Below are 24,353 nucleotides of genomic sequence, written 5' to 3' on the forward strand. Positions count from 1 at the left end.
ATGCTCTCTTGAATTCCTTTACATTCCTAGAAGCCAGCCCTGAGCTGAATGCAGCAGTTCACCCTTTCAGTACATCGCAAACAGATCCACCCGCAGTTTCTGAATAGGGGAGGTTTTAAGCATGACTGTAGGCTCTGATTCTTCCACAGTTTACAGATAAGCAGCTACTTCTGAGAAATGTTCAAGAAAAGGACTTGTTGTGCAATGTCTGAAGGCTAGATATAATGAAGCTTGTTTGTATGCTCATTTATATTCAGCAACACGTGGCCTTAATAGGGAAAATTTCCTCAAAGGGAGAGTTTCTCTCAGCAATGGCAAGAGCTAAGTGAATGAAAATGATTAAAAAACTGATTTGTTTGCTCATCTGGCTGAGCTTAAAAGAAGGCCATCCTTTAGTGTGTGTGTGTGTGTGTGTGTGTGTGTGTGTGTGCGTGTGTGTGTGTGGGCTTGTGAGTACAAGTCTTTTCATTTGTACCACTGTGTGCCAGGAGCAAGCAGCTCATTCTTTGCTCCCTGGGGGCTCAATTTCTGAAGTTTCCACTTGCAGCAAACAGACCCATGTCCAACCAGACAGTCAGCACCACAACACTGTAACAAGGGGCCTTATTACCTCTTTAGCCTCTTAAATATTATAGTTTTGGCTATACGTCACATTCATTGTACAGTTCAGTCTCAGTGCTCCCATTAGCCTGACTTCCAGGAGCAGGCAGCTGTTGTCAGCAAACAAGGTCAGGTAATCCCACTGTACACTACCTGCTCAGCAACTGGCAGGTATACAGAGTTAGCGAGTAGCTGGTGAAGAAAGAGGAGCATTTAGCAGCTAAATGGCCAGATGTTGTTGTCAGGCGATGGTGGAAAATGAATAACAGCTAAAATGAGAGTGTATGTTGGACTCATCCAGTGCAAACACACCTCTTAGTGAATGCTAATGCTGCTATATTTCATCCGGATGTATAAACAGCCAACTTTTTTTTCTAAAATGTTGGCCCTCACAGCTTTATATGGTGGTTATATAACATAGTATTAATGGGCCAAGATGCAATCCAGACAGGTGAGTTTTCAGTTTGCGATGGAAGATGTGTAGAGTTTCTGATCTCCTGATGTCAATGCAGAGTTTATTCCACCACTGTGGCACCAGGACAGCAAGCATTGTGGATTTTGTTGAGCAGCAGCTGGGGCCTCTTTTCTAGCGAGGGAATAGCAAGATGTTTGATGTAGCAAAGCATAGCTGGGAAACGATGAATGTTTTGAACATGTCCAGAAAGATGCAATATTATTGTACAGCTTGTGTTTCTTTTCAGGGAAATATGGATGCATAAAATGTGTAACATAAAAAAGGGTCAGTCTCACACAGCTGTAATCCTGCTATATTCTTAGCAGATTAGTTGTGGCTTCAGCATCTTGGCAAGATGAGGAGTAAAAGCCAGTGTATATACAAAATTATACAGTATTTTGGACTTTACACAGAAGATGAATGACTCTGTTTAAAAAAAAAAACACACCTCATAGGTCTTCAGTGTATAAAAACATCACAGAAGCTTTCTCTGGCAACAAAATATCATTCATGCAACAAGTTAAATAACTGGAACTATAGATGTCATTCCTGTGTGGAAACTTGTCATATATTTCCATGTCTAATAAAAGCCTTTGGTTTGAGACTTGAGAGGCTAGTCGGTGGCTTTGTCCTCTTCACTGAGACAGGCAGAGGAACAAAAGGGCTAATGACAGACAAGCACACTGCATTCACTCTTGGCCCAGTCATCCATAATTAGTCCGTGACATGGTGATAAGCACACTCCAATTCACGTCTGGACACAGCTCTGTGGGATGTAATGACTCATCATTTCCTGTTTTCTCCTTGTATCTATACTTCAATATTTGCAATCTAAAAGGCCATGTCAAATATATAAAAACAAAAACAATAAAAAATAAAATTGGAACTCTGAATGCAGGATTCAGTACCTTAATCGCAAGTATTCATTTGGCTGGCCCAAGATACCGAAGCTCCATATAAGCCCTTTCCAAAACAACTTGAGTGACCTTGAACATGTTGGGAGCTTCACAGGGGAATAAAATGATCACAGCATTACTCTGAACATTTCATGCAGAATACTGAACGAAATAAAAACTATTATTAAGCCAAATAGTTGCAGTGGGATTCCAAAGGTCTGATATTTCTTGGAGTGGAGCATTATTGAGGCAAATGCTGCCTGTTTTGATGTAGGCACTGTATCCATCACAATGTTTTATGCCAAATGTCGATTTTCCTGTCAGAACTACAAATGCAAAGATGAATCAGGTGAGGGGGGATTCTATGCTCAAGGTGACAACAAAGACAAAGTTGTCCTGGTCCATAAGCCAGCAGGATGGGCCCATTGATGCCCTGTGGACATTTTACATACATTTATATTGTGTGTACGCGTTTAAGTTTGAACTATTAACTTCAAATAAAAGCTGGCATTTTCTACTCCCAGTAGAGCCAATTGGAACAGTTTCACTTTTGCCATTCTAAAATCTATAGCAGTCCAAAATTCATGAAGAAGTTTCCAAACAGGCGCAAGAGGCGAGAAAAAGACGAGAAGCAGTACAGAAACCTCTGAACAGTTTTCTTTTGGCTTGGAGAGTTTGCTGCTACAATAAAAACTTGCTGTTTATATTCTTGTCATTGACGGCGATGTTGCCCTGCTGTGCTGGCCTGTTTCATAATGAGGATGCTGTCATGCATGTTATTTCACAGAAAATGCAATTTTGAGTAACTGCGCCCTGGGCCTTCACCCCCACCCTCGTGGAGCCCTGCAAGCCGAGCCAAGCAACTGAGAAAATCTCCAAGCAAACCAGAAGTGACAGGCTGTGGAGCCAGCTAATATTCTCTGACACATGGCATTGGGACCCCCTCACCTCCACTCAACATATCCAGCACACAGCAAATGGAGGAGAACATAGAGCAAAGACCTCCAATAAAGAAGCTCATAGTGCGGCCATGATTAGGCAATGCAAGGATATCAGGGAGCCAGATTACTCCGGAAATGAGTTCGGGAATGTCGCAAATGAGGATATCAACAAGAGGGTACTTAGGTGCCCATTTAGTTTATGGAGCTTCCTCTGAGTGCACTTTTCCATTCAGCTGGGTTCCGGCTGTTTAAGAATTGAGAAGTAGTCGAGATAAACCAGTGACATTTTCAGCATGGCATTCAGTTCAATGACAAATAAGAACAAAAAAAAAAAAGCTTTTCATCTTTTGCACCGACGTGTGCAAGAAAGATACAAGCACATTGTTGTAAAGGTCACAGGGACTTACAAGCATAGATAACCAAATTAATTATGCCAAGCGAGGTCCTCAGGAAAATCGGCAAGATGCCTGATGAGAGCGGTGCTGTGTGAATCTAAATCCCCTGGTCACTGTTGCTTATCGCCACAGAGAGACAAGACGCCGCAGTGGCTCATAATGAGGCAGGTATACATGTCAATCACATGTGGGGAGTCAAAGCCTGTGACGCAAAGAATCTGCAAATCTAATGAGCCGTTTTCTTAAAATAACCCTGCGTTGCATTTTGAGAGAATGTCGCTAAAGGTAAATATTAACAAAGAACGGCATGTCATCAGCAAATTTGTTTATGAATAGAAAGTAAGTCTGTCAGCGATAGGCGGTTAAAATCCATGACAAAACAACCAGGCAGACTGTGTGTATACCTTTGGTCTTTTTCAAAGTATGGGCCCCTCAGTTCCAATGAATGACAATTCCAATGTTACAGTATACAATGATACTTTAGAGTGTAATCCTAAAAAAGGTTGACTCCTCAATCAAGAACATTAATGATGGAACTGTAGAAACTACTGCTTTTGCTTAACTTTCTTCCTCTATTTCCCTCATTTCTCTCCCTCCATGTATATCTTCTGAGCTTTCATGCGACAAGGCCTTTACAGGGACCTTTGGCTGGCTTGACCTTATCTGGGATTGCGTGCAAATGAAGATTTCCAACCACTGCTCAACCAGATCAGGGAGTCAGATGAGCTGAACCAGGAAGGAGATACAGTTGGAGTGTGTGTGTGTGCGCGCATGTGTGAGATAGAGGGAGAGAGTATGTGCCTGCCTCTATCTATTAGTAGGAAAAGAGTCTCTAGTGTCACACTAACTTTGTGTTACATGGCCCTCTAGGCTTAAGGAAGAGGCCTGCGATGAGCCTATTATCTATGCAAACTGACGTCGCCCAAAGAAATACTGTGGCTGCCTGTTTCAGGTTGGAAGGATGAGGAGGAGAGGGAAAAAGTATGTGTGCTATCAGAATTACTGTGCAGACGAATATAATACATACTTATGCATGCAAGAACAGGTACACATACACACACAGTGAGGTGTGTGACTCACTCTTGCAATAATGGCTGTATCATTCGAGGAGAGTGGCATATCCATGGCTGTGTGTGGAATCATGACCGGGGCCAGAACCTATCATCTCTATCATTACCATTACCTATGGGGGAGCCACACTTCGCACAGCAGGGAGGCAAATCACTGCTCCCCTCAGGGATGCAAATTACCCACACGTTGCTCAGCAGCTGGGCAAGATACAGATCCATCTGAGAGAAAAACCTGTTCGCAAATAAATCCCAGCTTTCCCTGTTCACAGCGTTTTCTACTCTGCACACCATATAAATGACCTTCATATCAAGCTATTTCTGTCTATAATAGACAAAACGATTGAAACAATCTGCCTGTGCAATAAGAATATTTTTAACTTTCTAATAAACTGTACTTGTTTTAAAAATTTTCAATCTTGAAAAGGCAGGTGGCTGCACTTGAAATGAAACCCAATTTCAGGAAATACTTGAAACAAACTGATTTGCACAAACAGGGTAAATTAGTGCACTTGGAGATTTTTTCGCTTGTTTTACTAAACTAAAACTATAATCAACATTACAGATGAAATGTCCTGGATGAGAAAGAAACAATTTGATAAGGTAGCACGAGAGGAGAAACAAGTGTACAGGAATATAACTGTGACAAGCCAATGCACTCTTGACTGGATTAACTGTGATCGTTTGGCTGAATGGGGAACAATGGGGTAAATGCTCTCTCAGCTTTTTCCTCTAACGTGTTTTGTTTCAATTGACTTATCCTGTGATGGCTAATCCCAGCAATCCTCCAAGTGACCTGTGGATACCCAGCCTCTCAAATACAAGTGGATTTTAACACTCTATGTAGCAAACAATATGACGCCATAGACCAACAACACATGCACATTTCAGGTCACTAACCTTTCCTTAAAGTCGAGGAAGATCTTGCCCAGGCCATTTCCTCCACTGCCCATGTTTAGGTCGATGGCTCGCAGGAGGGCAAAGTGGACTTTGATTACATCCTGAGTGAACATCACAATAAACATTAGACTCTAATGCATATTCCTACACACAGTTCTTCACATTGATAGTTACATACAGACTGTAGACAGTCATTTCCAAGGATATACAGGACATGAGGTATGCAATGGTATCCTGAAACATTCAGTACATGACATTCCTTATATATTAGACTGGTATGCCCTATGATTCAAATGATTACAGTCTTGTTATGCCTAAAAACTATGTATTTGCATATGCGGAAGCTAAATGAAAAATACAGTGCCATCAGCTAAACACTGCTAGTTAAAGGATAAGGCTGGCATTATTCAAGATGTCTTTGCCCACATATGCAATGAAAAGACCAAAGAAAAAAGAAAACAAACAAAACAATGCATTAATCAATCTCTCCCTCAGCCCATTGGTTCCCATTGAGGACAAACAGCTTTAAAAATGCCTCACAGATATATGTGTTTAAGTTTTGTGGTGTGGCTCACATGACTGTCCCTGAGCTCATACACCCCCCCCCCCCCCCAACATTCAATTAACATGAATTCATAAAAAAAAAAAAAAAAAAGATACAAAATTCATGTGCAATTAAATGCTAATGCAGGAGGCGGCTGGGGAGGTGGACAGAATTATATTTGTGAAAGCAGGCAGCAGTGCAGCAGATGCAGAGTTCAGTGAGTGAATGAGCGCCAAATGTTTATGTGTAGCGTCTGTTGAGAGAGATAGGTCATGAAAAGCCTGTTTGGAGAGTGTACAGAACATGTGATTACAAAAATAACTTCTGTGGTGTAAAGAGTACATCTGTACTTGCAAGGTTCCAATCCCAATACAGCGTCTTGGTGTACAGTCACTGTTTTCATAATGAAGGAACATGTCAATCTGTGCCACCAGGATATTTGCAAATAACAACAATGCTCCAAGTTTATTTTGTGGTGTTACAGTTACAGTTAGACCACGATTCACTGTTGAGTTTTGCAAAAAGAATGAAAAGAAATCCTTTGTTCTCCTGCACTGTGATGAACACACTGAACCATGACACTAAAATCCCAGCGCACATCAAACAGTGAACTTTGCATCCCAATACACCTCTAATATGAATACATACAACATATCCCGTCATTCATTCAGCCAGCCATACACATATTGAATTATTCACTTGGGGGGGCGACACATCCAGGCATGCTGTATAGACATCATTTTCCTTGCTTGAGCGGTTACTCACCTCAAGATTGACAAAGATAGCTTCCATGTCCTGTGGCGTCAGGACTTGCTTCAACGGGATCATGTAATTCTTAAGAGAAGCAACAGACAAATCAGTGCAAATGTGTGCAAATATAATTGAAATCCCTCTTAAAAAACAAATAGGTATTTAATTTCAGGCTATATAATATAAATGTACACTACACAGCTGTTCTGGTTGCTGCACTTACTAATGCTTACAGAAGAAAAACCTGCCTACTCTTCCTCTAACATTGTTTTATGGTTGTCACATTCCATCATCATAATAATAACAAATAGATCAACTGAGAAGCAACTGAGAGATGACAGGCTTTATTAACCCCAACTCAATTAAGCTTAACGAGTCCTCTGATCATAAGAAGGTTATTTATTCTCACTTAGTCTCGTGTCGGCCTGACGCGGGAAACGCAGGATACACATTTAGTTTAATGAAATTAGTGGAGCGGGTGATTTGTGGCGTTCCATCAAATCGCGAATGAAATCTGTCAATGTGGAAACTGATGCGTTAGCAGCGCTGATCTCAACAATAGTTCATTATCACACTGAGAGAGATGGTGTGTGTGTGTGTGAGAGAGTTTAGGAGTCTTCATGCATACAGAATTTGCTGTTTTACATGGATGCAACTTGAGTTTGTCTGCAGTAGTGTTGAGAGCAGTGGTGTCCAGTGTAATCATTAACTACTGTTAAGCAGCACAAACACAGAAAGAAATAAAGGGACTGTGGACGAAAATAATGTCAAATCTTCCCCAACACTTGTTGCCAGTGTGTGTGAGTGTGTCTTTGTGTGTTCATGTATAGACATCCTTGCGCCTGTGATGTGTGGGTCTATACTTAAAGCCCCAGGGATCAGCGTGCCCTGTGGGGACTGAGCCAATAATAACTGAATCGATCAGCTCCTGTGACATTTGCGCTCCCCAAAGACTCTGCCAATAGCTGACATTTCCATGCTGTGACCCGGCCCACAGGCCTGAGACACCAACAAAGACGAAGTGACAAAAGGAAACTCTGATGCGACACCGCTTGAGCCAGGATAAAAATGCACATATATCAGCGCACTGGAATGAATGAACACATATTGTGACACTCACCTTCTCAATGTCCTCTAAAGTCTTGTAGTACTTTGCTTCGGTCTCCTGGATCTCCAATAAGCAGCAGTTTCTCTTGTCATCTTCTGTCATGCCCATTTTCTGTGGTGAGAGGAGGAAATATAATGAGCCGGGACAGTTAGACTGCATGATTTTGGATTGTTTATCATCTTTGTATTTACCACATATTACACCTTTTACTGTTTTTAGCATTACCAGGATTAGGCTTGTCATTTTTTAGTGATTATGTTTCATGTAAATACATTTATACAAAAAATTGTTCAAGCTAACTGCTGGTGTCCCTTTCAGTCTACGGTCTTAACATACAAACATTGTTTAGAAGAACTTAATTTTTTGTTTGTTTCAGTCAATTCCCAAAACATATACAGTATGTTATCAGAGCTAAGTGGGTTATCTAAGGTTTGTATTCATTTCCAAACAAAATAAAATCTATTAGCACATTCTTGAAAATGGCTTGAGCTGCGTCATCCATCATATTCCATTATCTGCATGAGATAATGTAGCAATCAATTTACACTTAAACTGCACTGCCATGCAGCCCTAATGACTTGATGTTGACTGGGCTGACATGACTCAAACAGGTTTCATGAGTCTGTTTACTTTCATTCATCAGGATAATCCACTCGTTATCAGTACTGCTTTCCAGGGAGTCGTGGGTATAAAACTGATTGGATTTTGCTAATTGATTCTAATACTGTCTGAAAATGAATGGAAACAAACAGCTGCTGGAACAAAAGGAAAAGTACATTCAACAATCCTAAAAACTGTAAAGTCTTTCTCCAAACAGGAACATTTTAAAAAATGTGTGTATAATTAAAGGAGAGTTAATTTCAACTTGAGCCTGACCAAAATGTTCACTCACACTGACTGTGTACATTGAGAAAGGGAAGTGTGTGAGCTGGTGAGCTTTTGTGTGTCATTGAATGTGTGGGCAGGTTGGCTGAACAAGGCATATGCATGCATATGTAGATGACTAAAAAGGGTTTTCATTTACAGCTGTGCAGCTATGAGAGGGCACTGGAGGATGGGGAAAAGATACAAACTTATCTACATAGAGTACTTCTCATGAGACCTGATGTCTGAGTGGGTCTCCATGTTGGAATGTGTGTATATATACACGTGTTTCTCTGTAAGAACAATACACTGTAATGCATATTGTCAGTGACTCACCCACATGATGATGGTAAAAAACAAAAGGAAAGAAACAGACAGAGGCTTTTTATGGTGGTGATATGAGCAGCTTGACTGAGGAATAATTAACTGAGCCATCTGGGACAGATTTGACTGTTGATGACCAGTGCCGATAATATAAAAACTGGGGCTAAAAATACAGGACTGCAAGTCCAGTCCAGGCTTCAATCCAGCATGTAATCAACCAATCAGAAGCAGGGCTCAAAGCCAGCAGGATAATATTTATTTGTCTCATGCTTTGAGGTTCCGTGTGGCAGCTGGCGGTCGCCACTGACGTCAGTTAACACTGCAGTCACAACTGTCTCCAGCGGGGCCCTGAGTCAGACCCCAGATGGGTTCTCCTTTTCCCCCGTGCACGGGTCAGTAATCTAACTGGCAGGTCGCTCTAATGGGATGCTGTGAGTTTGTTTTAATGAAGTGGTGGAGGGGGTTTGCCGACAGGGTGGGGTGAGTCACGAGCACAGCAGCACTCACCTGCATGTATCTGATCTGCAGCATTGGGAAAGGCAAAGCAGTGCAAGTCAGAAGTCAAATTTATCACCAGTTATGTAAGAGACATCCAAGTCTGAGATGAGATGTCATGCAAATACTAGATGATGGCCCCAGAGACATTGACAATGCACATCACAGACACACAAAAGTGTGTGTTTCCTCTTCTTAGTATTACATGTTCATTGCATCCTTCCTGGTAGTAGAGAACAGATCTTAATGATTAAATAGATTTTAGATTTAGTAATCATCAAATCAAGTGTTGTCTAATGGACACAGGCGTCTAAGTCTAAGGTGACCGTTGAAAATGCAACGCTTCAGTCACAGACCCCCAGCACGCATCAGATTCACAATATGACAATCTCACATCATCAATAACTGACAAAAAATATCCCTTGTGATAAATGGGCAGAGATTGTGTCACATTCTCACCATGGGTTGTCGTACTTCCACCTTAATGATGTCCTCGTAGATGTCATCCCCATCATCCTCACACGGCACACAGTCGTAGATGTCATCCTCACCCAAGTCATGCTCACTGGGGAAAAACACACACAGACAAGTAAGACAAACAGATGTATCAGAACACAGGCTGAACTCAGCGGATGCATCCTTTCACTTTGTCAAAAAGCCTCACATGTCCACTTAAACTGCTCTGACAGTTGATGCACTGAGCAGTCAAACCAGTGAGAGCTCATTATCTTTCATGAGCTGGAGAGTGATATTGGCATTCCAGGCAAGGGGACACAGTGCCCGATATACACAAACCTCCACAGAGTTGCTTTATTGAGTGGCATTTCCCTTTAATATGTTTATGTTGCTTTGGCACCCAGCTAGCTAACTGACCTTTAATTAGGCAAGCAGCCAGCAGAGCACATACAGTTACTGTGGAGAAGAGCGTCTTCTGGGAAAGATCCTCAAGCTCTGGGAGCCCACACTGTATCATCCTGTGGTCTGTGAAAGCAATTTTTGTTTGGGAAACTTATTGAGGCGGTGGAGAAGCCTCAGCAGGAATACACCTTGGCAGTGGGCCCATATCAATGTAGTTGCTTTACACTGATATGGAAGCTTTCAGTCCCCAAAAAGGACAGAAATGATTAACTGCTATAAAATAAATAAAGCTAGTAAGAGTCACCTGCTATATAATCGAGGACCAGGGTTCAAGCTTGGCAACTGCATGCTTGTTCAAACAAAACTGCATAGCATGATGCTCATGTATATTGTTGCCATGGATTCTGTGAGTTATGCTGTGGGCCTTGTTTTTAACATATATTTGGCAAATTGGAACCGTTAAAGTATACAGAATTAGCTATTAACAGTACCTGTTTGCAATGTACAGATGTACAGACAACTATCACTTTTTAATCTAATCTAACGATACATGTATTACGTCTGTGCGATCTGATTTGCTTCTACTGAGTTACATGAGAGCTGCCAATCTGTACTACCTCCACATGCTCAGAAAATGATGACCAGGGTTCAAGCCTGGCAAGTGGTTCCTGCTTAAATGTCCTTGAGCGGGACACTTGATGCCTACCAGCTCAAGGGATGCTGTTTTGTGCTCTGACCCGGCCCGAGTGGAGGCAAGCGACAAGAGGATTTCTCTTGTTGGATAAATAGCGCCTCATTCAAATGTATCTGGACGTGATCTCCAGCACGTCGACCTTCCTGTTTGAGTATTCCTGAGGAAGATACTTCATCCCTACTCCCTTAATGGGGGTCATAACCTGGCTGTACTGGCATCAGACCAACCGGGTTCAGATCAGGGAAATTTATTTCACTTAAAATGCCCGAAATGGGATATTTTGTGGGGATTTGATGTACTTTATTAATTCATGAATATTCTAAAACAACATTTATAGGCAAAGGTCCAAAAAAATACAGGTTGTAGATTTTCTACACAGTGACATGGCTGCAAATTGACCTTCTGCATCATTGCTAAAATATTCCTCCCTTCACAGTCTGTGTGAATAGGGGACAATCAGAAATCAGAAAAGATAGAAGTGCCCTCAATCAAATATTCAGCTTTGTCGTCATGCTCATGCAGGCATTGTTTGAAGTTTTAATTGAGGTGGCTTGGTTCACTCTCAGCACTGTGTGTCATCTTTCTTCATTAAGTTAAAGTGGCTCATGTTGAATACTGAGAAGGCTGTGTGGGAGGATACCGGACAGCCAATGCTGTACAACCAGTATCTCCTCTCTGAACTCTGAGACTACAGTAGGCTCCACAGAGACTGATGTGTTGCATGGCAGGGAAGGTTTTTTGGAAAGCAGATGTTGTACTTCATTGTGCTCTGATCCCTCAGAGACAGTATTACACTGTACGACGGAGGACTGGTGCAGTGAGGTGAATACGACCTGTGGAGAGATCTAAGAGAAGCAGAATCTCCAGGGACAGCATGGAGGAGGAGTTGGAGAGTGGGGTCCTTTCATACAGTATAAGAATAGAAAAATATTAAGAACACTGAATAGAAACTAGTAAAACTGAAAAGAAACATTTTGTGTTGGTCTATTGATCCTGCACTTGATGGACATGAGAGAGAGTTGCCAGAGGAATCAGTATTCTGCTGATATGCACATGCCACATCGACTTTTCCCGATTGTTTTAGATCATCGGTCTCTAGCTCCCTCAGATTTCCACTTGGTGATGTCATTGATGAAGTTCTTAACTGACTACAGGTTTCCACTGTCAATACGCATTGATCCTAGAGTCAAACAACACTAACAAATCCAATACAAGATCTAAATGTGATCAGTGTAAGCCTTCACTCCAGTACATATTAGTACTCAGTACGGAGTTTCAGAGAACTGAGAAGGTTGCTGCTAATGAAAAATATATGCTTATATAACTTATGTAAGCTTGAAGTAGGCCTGTCTATCTTTGTGAGGACCAGCTTAAGTGTTAAACTTTGATAGTGATGGCATTTTAGATGGTGAAGTCAATCCTTGTAACTTGAGGACTTTTTGGCCACTTCTCACTTCTTCAGTGGATTATTTGTGGGTTAAGACTTTTTAGATTTTAGGTTCAAGGCTAGGATTAGGTTGAGGTTGAACTACTTGGGTTTTAGACATGAAGTATTCATGGTTAAGGTGACTGTTTCGGGGTGCCAGCAGTATACATGAGTATGAGTTTGCATGTGTGTTATGAGAAAGACAGAGTGAGAGGCGAGAAAGACATATTTCTTGCCAGTGTAGTAAATCTGTCATGCCACAACTTCCCTATTTACATCCCTTTGTCTCTTGGGTTTTAATGGACATTAATAAATAATTCAAATGCATTAATGTGTGTGCACGTTTGTGTGTGCATCAGTGGGATGGAGAGTGGGAGTAGAGTCCTGAGGACTCATAAATTAGGTCTTATTTTCTGTTTGATTACACAGTGACAGGCCAGAGGGTGTCCGAGGCGTTTGCACGCAATCGGCTCGGTAGCCTCTGCTCTCGGGCCTCAATGCCACAGAGTTACATCAGCGGGCAGAGTATGACTCACCACATCAGAGCAGCTGAGCATATGTCCCCAAAGGCTGGGTTGCCTTCCAGGTTTCTTTTACAACGATATTATTTTTTCACACAGGAAGTTGTTTTTGTTAGAACTGTGATATACTGTGTGGGGAACAGCACGGTAATGCTCCCACACAGTATATCACAGTTCAGTGATAAACTGAAACAAAACCACTAAAAAACAAAACAAAACAAAGAAAAGGAAAAGCCAAAGGCCCCTTGAGGTTCCATATTTCACTGTGCAATGCACACGTGGTGGGCAACATACTGAAGAGTTTGTTATCCATAAAACCTTATTATATTGCCTATTCAAACAAGAACTTTGAAAGCCAAAGTGGAGAAGGGTTCCATGTGTAGAGCAGTTGACTATGGGTCAAGAAGGGGGTCAGGTTCAGATTCCCTAATCTGGAGTGGTGGAGATAGCTGCTGTGAGGTTTTGGGGTGGAGGGAGCTCAGTCCATTGAGACTTGGCTTGAGAACCAGATGGTGTCCAGTCAAAGTCTAGCGCAGACCAGTGGTACAGAGTCTGGACTGGTAGCTGGAGAGGTGCCAGTTCACCTCTGAGGTGCCCTTGAGCAAGGCACTGAACCCCCCTACCTGCTTGGGGCACCTCACTACGTGGCAGCCCCATCACTCTAACATCCCTACTCAAAAACTGCATGGTTATGGGTCCTGTGTGTGCGTGCAGAAAATAACAATGGCATGAAAACACTTCCCCCAAGGGGACTAATAAGGTCATTGTTATTAATATCGTCAGTGAGGCTAGGGTGGCACTACAGAAAAGGTCATGTGATCATCAGACTACAATGACTTTATCCTCACTGGAACATAAATGTGCCGAGTAAATCCCACGTCATTCGATTTTGTTGTTCTGCATGGATATATGGAAAGTTAGGTCTGATGGGGGCACAACAGAAAACATCAGGGGGGATAGCAAAGTCATCAGGAAGCAACCTCTGGGGAGCATGAATAGGCAATATCAGTATATCTAATTTTGGACAGACTGGTCAACTGACACTAATGCTAGAAGGGCTTCAAGCTGACCACTCTGGACTAAGCACTACTTCACTCTGTACATACATTATATCACATGATTAGCCAGCCAAGAAGTCACAGGCACAGGACGTTTATTTTTTTGATTGCACAGTTGATGTTATTACTCCCTGGTATATGAGCTTGAATATTTTCAGCTGAAATTATAATTTATGTCACAACAGCTTAACTCAGATTCCAACACACTCATAATAATATTCATACCAGAAAAGGACGGCATTGGCTAATAATCAGTAGTGATGCCAAGATGTGATTGCACTGCCTGGGCTTAAAGATAACTGAAGATACTTAGCTGTCTGTGAAGTAAAGGGCACCAAAAATATATGTTCTCTTTGCACTTTTCATGCTTATGCTTGGACATTATGTGTTTGTATGTATAGTTGAGTGTGTTTCATGTGCTGGAATGTATAATAAATGCATTATGTGTTGACCTGACTGTCAGCATCATCATTATTATTTCTTTTAAACCATAAATCATGCTGAAAATAACTGTTTTAACAGTAACATGTTCATTGAAATATGTAATGTAGAAATGTCTTAACCATCACTTTTGCTTTGGTTTGTATTTATATGTATGTGCACAGCTTTACTCTCTAAACTTATCTACACGTTCTTACTGGCCCATCTCTATTTAAAAAAAAACAACAAAAAAAAAAAAACATATTCTGAATGTGCTCGTGTGATAATACAAAGATTCATTTAAAAATATCTGTGCCTTAATACCTTGCAGTAAATAATACCTTAGCTGAGCTCCATCCATTCTCAAGCTATTGACTTTTCATGTCAACCTGCCCAAGGGATTAATGGAGCAAAATAAACTGCAAAAGAGCGACAAAAAGGGCTTGTGACACCGTTTGCTTCAGAATGGAAATCTATGTGTGCCTTTCACAGAGGAAAAAGTCCCTTGGCGCCTATGTCCGGTCCCCCCCATTTCATGCTTTGTCAACTCCCGGATGGAGTCATTCCAGACTTGGAGGACTCAGAGTTAAGCAACGTGAAGGCTTGATATCACAAAGCCAGAGGGAGGAAGTATGGATCAGGTATAGCGCATTAACCCTGGAGACCTCAATTAGGTAGAGGCTGGCCTCCACCTGACTCAGACACAAACAGATATGGTCCAGCAGAATGCTATCATTGAATACCACTCATATACAGCGGCCATTTCCAAGTGAGTTCATACTGACAGCCTGAAGCCTGAGTCCACATCACCTGACATGAATTCTTATGACATGATATTGTAAATATGGAAATCGTGCAGCACGGTAAGTGACCTCTAAGATGATAAGCAGCAAACCACAAATGTTCTGCTGGATGCAGAACACCCTGTCGACAAAAGCCTTGCAGGAACAATCTAAATAATGGGTTATATGTTTAAATACTGTGAATCATCATGACATTAGTGAAGATTGAACTTCCATCTATCTCCAGAGATCTCTGAGGTTCAAGTCTCTTGGCCGCTCCATACAAAAATGAATCGTTCATCGATCTTGTGCCACACGGGCTGCTGTAACAGTCTGCTGGCATGATCTCCGTTTTTAAGTCTCACCTGAAAATCCATTTCTATAGATTGCTTTCTGTAGCAGTTAGTATCCTTTGTTGCCTCATCGCAAAACTTAATGATGCCATTTTATTGATTTTTATTTTTTGCCATTATATTGTTTCTTTTGTCCATGCAGCTTTACTTTCTCATGCTAAATATCTTTGGTGACAATACTGCTATTTTATTACTAACATGTTGTTTTTATGATACCATATGTTCTGACATTATATTACTTTCCTCCTCCGGGATGCTCTTGAACGGTGCTACATTCATAAAAATGATTATTATCGCTGTGGTGCGATCATCATCATCCTCTCCTTCACTCTTGCAGTTCAGTCAAGTACTCATTGTAAATTATGAATGCATCAATATTTCAGGCTAATTAATAAGTCTTTGAGAGCAGGGTTATTGCTAGTGTGGCCTATGTGCCAGTTGTGTCCAGCTGTATTAGGTGCAGGACTTGCTGATGAATTAATTACGTGGCTGCCTGTTGATGAAACGATTGCATACATGCTCTCTGGAAAAGGTCAAGAGCAGCAGTGTGGCAGAGTGGCATGATTAATTCAATAAGAGCCAGCCCTGTGCACCTAAAGGTTGCACAAAGAGCACCGTGTTACAACACCACTGACCGTTTCAGAAAGGAAGAGACGAACTCAAGCTCAATGAAGGTTATGAGGCCTGAAAGAGGAGATTTTGCAGGTTGGAGGTTTGAGGCAAATTAAAGACATAACCACCAGCTATAACACAACACATAGCAGGCAGCAAAACCTCACTTGTTCACTTGCTTTACAGGTGGATTTGGCACTTGTTGCTATGGATACCATGCACCTATCGCCACGGCATATTTCAAAAGTAATTTACAAATGAAGCAGCCGCTGCTCTATATAGGTGACATTTCATCGTGATGGACTGGAAATGAAAAGAGGAACAGGGAGGCTAACTTTAGCCACTTTGATTTTTCCTGCATGAGCGCCTTAGAGAGCCTGACTCCTTCTATCCTCTATCCACCTGTATGTTCTTTTGTTTCTATGAGCACATCTTCATCTGTGTTTTCTTTCTTTAATAAAATCTTTAAATCAACACGTTTTTAGTCATTCCTCTACTCTCTTCAGGATCACTTTCTGTGCAAGATGCACTTCACTTGTCAAAGTAAGGGCCCATGTTCAAAGCGTGGAGGGCGACATGTTTGGATGCACTCTAATCCAGTATTAGCCTGCTTGGCTGGTATTCCTCTCCCTCTAGCAAGCAAGCACATTCCTCATCCCCTAAAGAACACCACAATCACGCATTCAGCGAGCACACACTGTATCTATAGCCCGCATGCTCTCCTCTCTATCCCCTGCTCTCCTCCCTCCTATCTTCTGTGATGAATGACACCCATCTCAGGGCGGTTAACTAATTATTCTCCATTAATCTGAGTCGAGCGGCTGCTGTCAAACTGCCAACTCCGAAACCCTACGACTCTCTTTCACACCCAGCAAAAACACACCCATCCACCTAGCGCACATCAAGCCAGGCAACCAGCCACCGAGGCGGGCGGAGAGGCAACCATGCCAGACACCGGAGCAGAGCTGGTGTCACCATGGCAATGGGCAGAGCGACAGAGAGCTCCATGCTTATGTAATTAGGCAGTTAGAGGAAATTGGAAGATGTGGCAATCACAGTTCAGTTTGACACATCACAAGATGTGTGCTATATAAATGATGCATAGAGAATTGTTATACATCCAGATTTTTTTTAATATATATATATCCAGGAGTTCATATATATTTATTTTGACTATGAAAACATACTTCAAACTTGGTATCAAGTTTCAATAATGTGAAAAGTGAATATATAGAACTAATCTGATGGACTCATCAGGAGCTCTTTTGTATATTGACCCAGTTTAGAAGCATTGTCTGAGCTGTTCTCATCACAGTAGCAGGTGTAAACACTAATAAGTAAATGTCCCTTTGAAACAGGAAACAGTAACTCACCAACTTTTTAATCTGCTGGAACATCAAATCCAAATAAAAATACAAATATAATATACACAATATAAATCAATCCAAGCAATCTAAGGTTTAAAAAAATATCAATGCTTCCTGACGAGAAGCTAAAAACCATCAATGATCAGTCTAAATCATGTGAGTGTATTAATCCATTGTGAGGACAAAAATGTGTTTTCACAGTCACATAATGGGACTAGATAGAGGAAAAGCCATTGCATTTTAGGGTTCCGACTGTTTTTTTGTTGTAGATCAGGGTTAAGTTTGGGTTTAAGGGTTAGGAAAAGGTTAAGGCTGGGTTGAGGCATGTGGTTTGGGAGAAGGAGTGTTAAGTTTATGAAAAGTCCACCTCAGCGAGACAAAAAGTTTGCGTGGGTGTTGTTTTGTACTTACTCAGCCAGCTCCTCAAGGCTCCGGTACACATCATCCTCATTCAGAGCCGTGTCCTCTGATGGAAAGGGTCTGGTACACACACAAACAGACACACACACAGACGTAAAGAGTGAGAGAGGGTACAAGATGCTTTATTACTACACACACCACAGTGTCCCAGGTAGAAAAAAAAACTGTGTTCTCTCTGCCAGCTTGTCACTCTTAGCTCCATCACTTCAGCAGCGCAACAGCGGGATGTATTCAACAGAGGACCCCATCAGTCACAAACAACACTGTCAAAACACATCAACAGGCTGCTGCTGACAGATAAAAAACATGGCATCTTCCCACAACCAACTTTCTCAGGCATTCAGGGAGGAACACAGTCTTTTTTTTTTTTTTTTTTTTCTTTTCCCCAGACGGATGGCCAGGTGTCGTATAAATCCTCTCAGGAGGTTTGGGCTGTTTTCAAGGGCCCTCAGGGACAATGTGGAGCAACATAAAATATTGAAAATGACAAGTTTAGAGCCGAAGAGTTGGGGTTTTTTTTTTACACAGCAAAAGTGACCTTCTTTACTTCTATGTACACATTTTGTTATAAAACAGAATGGTTATGAGACACACTTCAAGCTACAATAGCATAAATAAAAGCGTTCAGCTCATTGTACAATAACCTGAATAATTCATCCTCATCCTCTTCTTAAATTCTTCACTCCTGCTCACTCAGTGTCAACGAACACAGCAGTGCTGGCAAGTGGCAGAGCAGAAAAATGGATGACTAATCAATTAGCTCATTAAACAGGCTGGATTTATTTCTTTTTTAAAGAAATCTGCTTTCTGCAAACGTTATTCTGAAGTGCATGACTAGCTCTCGATTGCCCAACCGTGTTTATGATGTGCGTCTTTTTTTCCCTTTCACAAGAGCTGATTGCTACAAATTATAGCCTATTAGCTTAATGTTGTGCACAATTGAAGCTCATTAAAATCAGTGAGGTCACGAGCAGCGCTAATCATCAACCACACTAACGTTACTGAAACGGAAATAGCCTGTACTATTAAAATGAATCCCGAGCATTCCTAATGTTTATAAGAGATACTTTCAGGCTATCCTCATTAACCTCGACGCTGTAAGGATGGCAAATGTTTTATATTAAAGCACACTTTGTGAATAAACACATACCGTAGAATTATAGGTCATTACCAGCTTTCAAAGTATCCAAATGCCTCAGCACTACGCCTTTTTTTCAGTTTGAGGAGTTTATTGTGAGTTTTTAGGCATGTTTTGCCATGATAGCAGCACGCTGCTGTTACTGTCCTTTTCTCAAGCAATAAATCTCGCACAAAGCAGCAGCCAGCAGTGTTTCCTGCTGCGGTAAACAGCCCTGGCAGGTTGACCTTGACTCCCTCTGTATAATGTAACTACTGAACACATGGTTTGATTTCCTACTGTCAAAGAGCCAATGGACACGAACACGCACCTGCACCCGCACACACACACATTTAGAACTCAGCAATTCTTTCTAAACTTGTTTTATTCTCAAGTAAGTCCATTCATAACATCCGCTGCAGTCCTGTAATAAATAGCTTGTTATTTATGTGAAATTAGCATCACTTAAGCATTTCAGTGTGTCTTGTGGCTGATGTGCCACAAAAATGATGTCAAAAAAAAAAAAAAAAAAAAAAAAAAAAAAAGATCATTATTCAGCCCCTGTTTACCAGAAATGTCACCATAGCAGACAAACCACTTACATTTTGGGAATCCTCAGTATGTTTGGAAGGCTTAATAAACTAATGTATTCAACCAGCTCCATTATCCAAAGTGCAAAGTGGGACACACCACATTCAAAATGTTCAACCAAAAATTCCTGTTCTTCTGTTGAGAGATGCAGTACATGAAGAGGGCTCGATATGTGTACTCGATACTTTCATGGTATCCTGGATTATTTTCCACTGGGTGAAATCCCCAGGTTGCAACTGACATCAAAGCCTGATACATGGTCCTCAGGTCTGATCCTGACGTAGGTCTCTTCTCTGAACACTGGCTGTGACAGCTCCACTACTAAAGGTTAGAAAATCCTTGGGAGCTGATCCCAGTCTCAAGCCTATGCACCTCTCTCAGGTACCACCAGATCCACCTACAAACTGCACCACATACTTGCTGCTGCTTATATAGCACACTGCACCATCACAGGACAATGTGGTCTGAAAGAAGTTAGAGCAACCAAGCTGGTAATTACCAGTCAACCTCAGGTTTCTAACACAGGCTCTAACTCAATGTTGAACTGCATGTGTAGAATATAGAAATCTGTCTGATGCCTCCATCACTGGCCATAAGCCAGCTCTTTGAGAGAGGGTATAAAGCTAGGAGCCACGACAGTTCCAAGCTTGCATGAGTGGACATATGCAAGAAATGAGCGCAAGATTTATTTCTTGGTCCACAATTACTATTTCGAAACTGTGCATTTTAAAAATTACAATGGTTAGACATTAAAGGTCGGTGGAGTTGCAAGCAGGTGAGAACTGTGTGTGTCTGTGTGTGTGCAACCCTGTCCTTTAGTAGAATTATATAACACCGCTTTGTTTTCCTGATTATGTTGTGATGGGAAATGTCAGTGCTGCCTGGATGATATGCACCAGCAATGTTTTCTGTGTGGAGGGAGGACATTTTTCTACCACATGCAGGTCATAGAGAGGTGGTCAGTGTGTGTGTGTGTGTGTGTGTGTGTGTGTGTGTGTGTGTGTGTGTGTGTGTGTGTGTCTGAGTCTGGAGTTTTTCCTTATCTGAATCAAGATTCGAAGGATTGAGGGTGTCAAAGGTTGTACAGCCTTCAAAGCCCCTTGAGAAAACTTTTTACTTAATAAATAAAGTAAATAAAGCAACGAATACATTCTCTGACTAATGATGCAGGGGGTTGCTAGTGATTGATACAACGCACAACTTCAGTGTGAATGAGTGGATATTACCATGTGGGAAAGTTCAAGAGAGATGCTGCTGCATGAAGGAGAAGGAAGTCAAAAAGAGTGAATGTGTGTGTGTGTGTGTGTGTGTGTGGCAGCTGACTGAGAAGTGAGCTGGGAGACGATACGGACAGTTCAGTGTCAGAGACCAGACGTTGAAAGCTCTCATAAAGCACTCTACTCTCTGTAAGCACTCGGCTTTGAAATCCTTTGACTGCGTTTAATCCCGAGATATGATCAGTTGACTGAGACACTTCAGCGTGATATGCGTCTTCATAAAGAGCCAACAGCGGTGGCCTGTTGGTGTGCAAAGGCCACATATCACACAAAGTGAAAGTTCAAGTGTCAGTGTAAAAAAAAAGCAAATAAAACAGCAGTTTTTCTCATCATTTTAGCCGTGCATGTGTGCAGGTTTGTGAGCGTGTGTGTGCGTGCCCGTGTGTGTCTCGTGCTGTGTGCATCAGTGTGATGCCGCCAATTAGCCTTTGCGTAATTAAAGCAGTGGTCACACTTAAACTGTGTGTTAGGCATCAAGTTAATGGATGCTCAGCTAGATTGTCAAAGGTCAGATGGTCACCCTCAAGCACACACACACACATACACACACGAACATGCACAGAATCCTGCTAGCCTCCACAGTCTTGCCTGATTCATTAAATTTGCAAATGTTTCCACGTTTATGCGGCTGACTTCATTAAAACCTCTGTATTTTCAGGAGCTAATTCCAACCACTGTTATTAAGAAATAATAACAGAAAAAACTGCCTCATCTGATTGATGTTACTTCCTCACTCACTTTTATGAACAGAAGCACAGCACAGAAGGTGTTCCACCAGAGCATAATAACACACCCACATCTGATGGCCCCCTACAATGAAATGTGCATTATATTATAAGTTATTAATGGAGTCCCGCAGGGCAAAATTTAATTACATAGTAGTTTGCGGAGATATGCGCTCGTATCTATTGCCTCGCTGTTGTTTTGCGGAGCCAAGCAATGTCCGATGCTGCCGTTTTCATATCGCTTAAATGGTACAACCAGGTGTAATTGAACTATGTTTATAATTTCATCAGAACTCCGATGATGAGCAGTCTCTTGGCTATTCAGCACCGCTCTATTGTTTTTTCCTGCAAGCTCGTTACTTCGTGTTTCTCAGGTCTACATGCTGTGTGGGAAGCCATGGCAGATGTTGTGGTACTTAGAAAGGCTCTTGTAAGTCGGTGGTTCCCAACCTTTTTCCTTAAGGGACCCCTTTTCTATCACTGAGTATACTCGCGACCCCTAACTGAGAGACTTATTTTTTGGATATTTCACATTATATTTAATATATAATAATAACAATACATAACAACTGCTAGACTTTACAATTATGCAGAACAATAATGCAGAAAGTTTGTGTAATTTGAATGAATGAGCAGATTATTTCCTGTGAACAATGCAAGTTTTCCTCATACTTTAATGAGCTTTTTATACAACTCTCTGTCTGTATTATGTTTTTTTTTTTTTTTGTTTTTTTTTTTAATTTAAAGATCATACATACATAACAGGAGAATTGTGACAAGTTCAGTGTTTACTTCTCCCTGATGCTTGGCCAAAGTCTTATTGCCTCTTTGTTTTGCTGTCTTTGTTGGTTTTGTTGTGGTCCAGAGATTTGTCCAACCACAGCAGACAGGCTGTGTCAGTTCAGCAGCTACATTTATGTATGTCAAAGCAAATTTTCTCAGTTTAAATCTCTGTCAGAAGAGTTTCTGTTCCAAACACCTGTCTGTGACGAAAGGATTTCTTTTCTGATGTAACCTGCTGTAAACTGGTGTCTTTCTTCTTCCTTCTGTGTGTCTGTCTCCACTCATGATGGGCTACATTGCACTTGGTTCAGCTGTGTATCTCTTTTGTTTGCTTTATTTTACAATGATTCGATGTAGAGAATACATACTGTTCAATTGGTACAATTCCACTTTATTATTTCCAATTGTAAGCTTTATTTCCAGAGTCCTTTAGTAAGTACAGTACATTGAGATTCAGGCGAAAGCAAGTATAAAATTCAAGAATTAACCGATAAAAATATTAACATATAGTGGGATTAGAATAATGTTTCCTTCAAGTAAATTATTATTTTTCAGTTTCTACCAAACTTCATTCAAAGAAACAAGGACATCATGAATGAACTAATGCATACCTTGGCTCTTATTCCCTCTTTTAGAGGAGCACGAGGGATTGAATGTGTGGGTTTGTTTGTGTATTTGTGCATCATTTCTTTGATTGTTTGATCTGATTAACCAGATTCATGATCTCAGCGAGGCTTTCTTGATTATTTAAAGGTTAACAATAACAGGACATTAAAAAAGAAGTCTGTTTTGCATTTAATGATTTTAATAACTGAGGGCCAACATTTGACACTCTAATCTCTGGGCCAACTCTTTTTCCCTCCTCCTCCTTACTGTCCTGCCTTTTCTTGGTTAATTTCATTGTATCATGTAATTTCTTGTTCATTGTCTTTAAAGTCGGTGCTGCTGTGAAGGGAATAGTTGGTACAAGTGTGCTGGACAAAGCTGCAGTGAGCAGGTTCCATTGATCAACTATTGTCAAACTGTAGTACAATACTGTAGTCATTAGGTGTGATCGTATCTCAAATAGCCAGCGTTGGAAGCAGTTCCATGTCCCAGGACACAGTTTTGTTTCTGCAAAGGTCAATAAATCGCTGGAGCTCGAGCAAGCTCCATAAACCCTCCCGGTCCTCTATGAAACCTGGAAATGCAGCTTCATTTCCAAAGCCGCTCTCGCCTGGAGGGGGTGGGGTATGTGTGCAAAGTAACATATGAGGAAGAGCCTTTTTCTTTGCATGTCTGAGTTAATTTCCACGACATTTACGTGTTAAATTACCGCACGCGATGCACTCAAACGGCATGAGTGAAAAATGAAGAGTGAATGTGCAATGTGATAACTGCGTACTAATGTGTGCGGTGTAAATGAGTCGGGTGAGGGTGCACACCGGATGAGGACACGGAGGGAAGGAGGAAACGTGCGAACACTGATGCTTTCCCTCCTCCTGCTGAGCACTGCGGCCTCATCTTGAAAGTAAAAACGTCGACACACATGCACATCAAATTGTTTCCCAGTGCTGAGTCCAAAAAATTGCAAACTACATCTCTCAGCAGCAATGCTGTAAAACGCTTTGATTATTATTTCTTATGTGTATTTATTACATGGAAGAAGCACCGCAAATTGCTTTTCGTTTAGCACTTCACTTCAGGTAGAGCTGAAACAATTAGTCGCTTAACCGATTAGTTGATCAACTAAAATTGAATCTGAAACTACTGTGTCTTGATAAGCAATTATTTGGCTCATTTTTGGCAAACAGTCTCTGGCTCCAGCTTCTCAAATGTGCAAGATTTGTTGCTTTTCCCTATTTTATGTCGTTGGAAAATTTATAGTATATCTTCCCGCATAACAAAACAAGTAATTTGAAAATATCACCTCTGGCTTTAGGGAATTTTGAATAATAATTTTCCCCATAATTGGACATTTTCATAGACTAAACAACCAAATGTCAGCTGAAAATAATCGTTAGCTGCAGCC

General features: G+C 41.3%; 1 protein-coding gene across 9 annotated transcripts in view; it reads right to left on the reverse strand.

Annotated features, from left to right (window-relative positions):
* Positions 1-24,353, reverse strand: part of vav2 (vav 2 guanine nucleotide exchange factor) — a 191,132-nt gene that overhangs the window by 29,793 nt on the left and 136,986 nt on the right. For all 9 annotated transcript variants that reach the window (XM_076758094.1, XM_076758093.1, XM_076758095.1 and 6 more), the window contains exons 4-8: positions 17,841-17,909; positions 9,798-9,903; positions 7,668-7,766; positions 6,563-6,631; positions 5,254-5,354 (exon numbers count right to left, since the gene is read on the reverse strand). In XM_076758094.1, the coding sequence (XP_076614209.1) occupies positions 5,254-5,354; positions 6,563-6,631; positions 7,668-7,766; positions 9,798-9,903; positions 17,841-17,909 (444 nt within the window). The remainder of the gene's footprint in view (positions 1-5,253; positions 5,355-6,562; positions 6,632-7,667; positions 7,767-9,797; positions 9,904-17,840; positions 17,910-24,353) is intronic.

This window comes from Chaetodon auriga, chromosome 19 (assembly GCF_051107435.1).
Source record: "Chaetodon auriga isolate fChaAug3 chromosome 19, fChaAug3.hap1, whole genome shotgun sequence".
NCBI lineage: Eukaryota > Metazoa > Chordata > Actinopteri > Chaetodontiformes > Chaetodontidae > Chaetodon > Chaetodon auriga.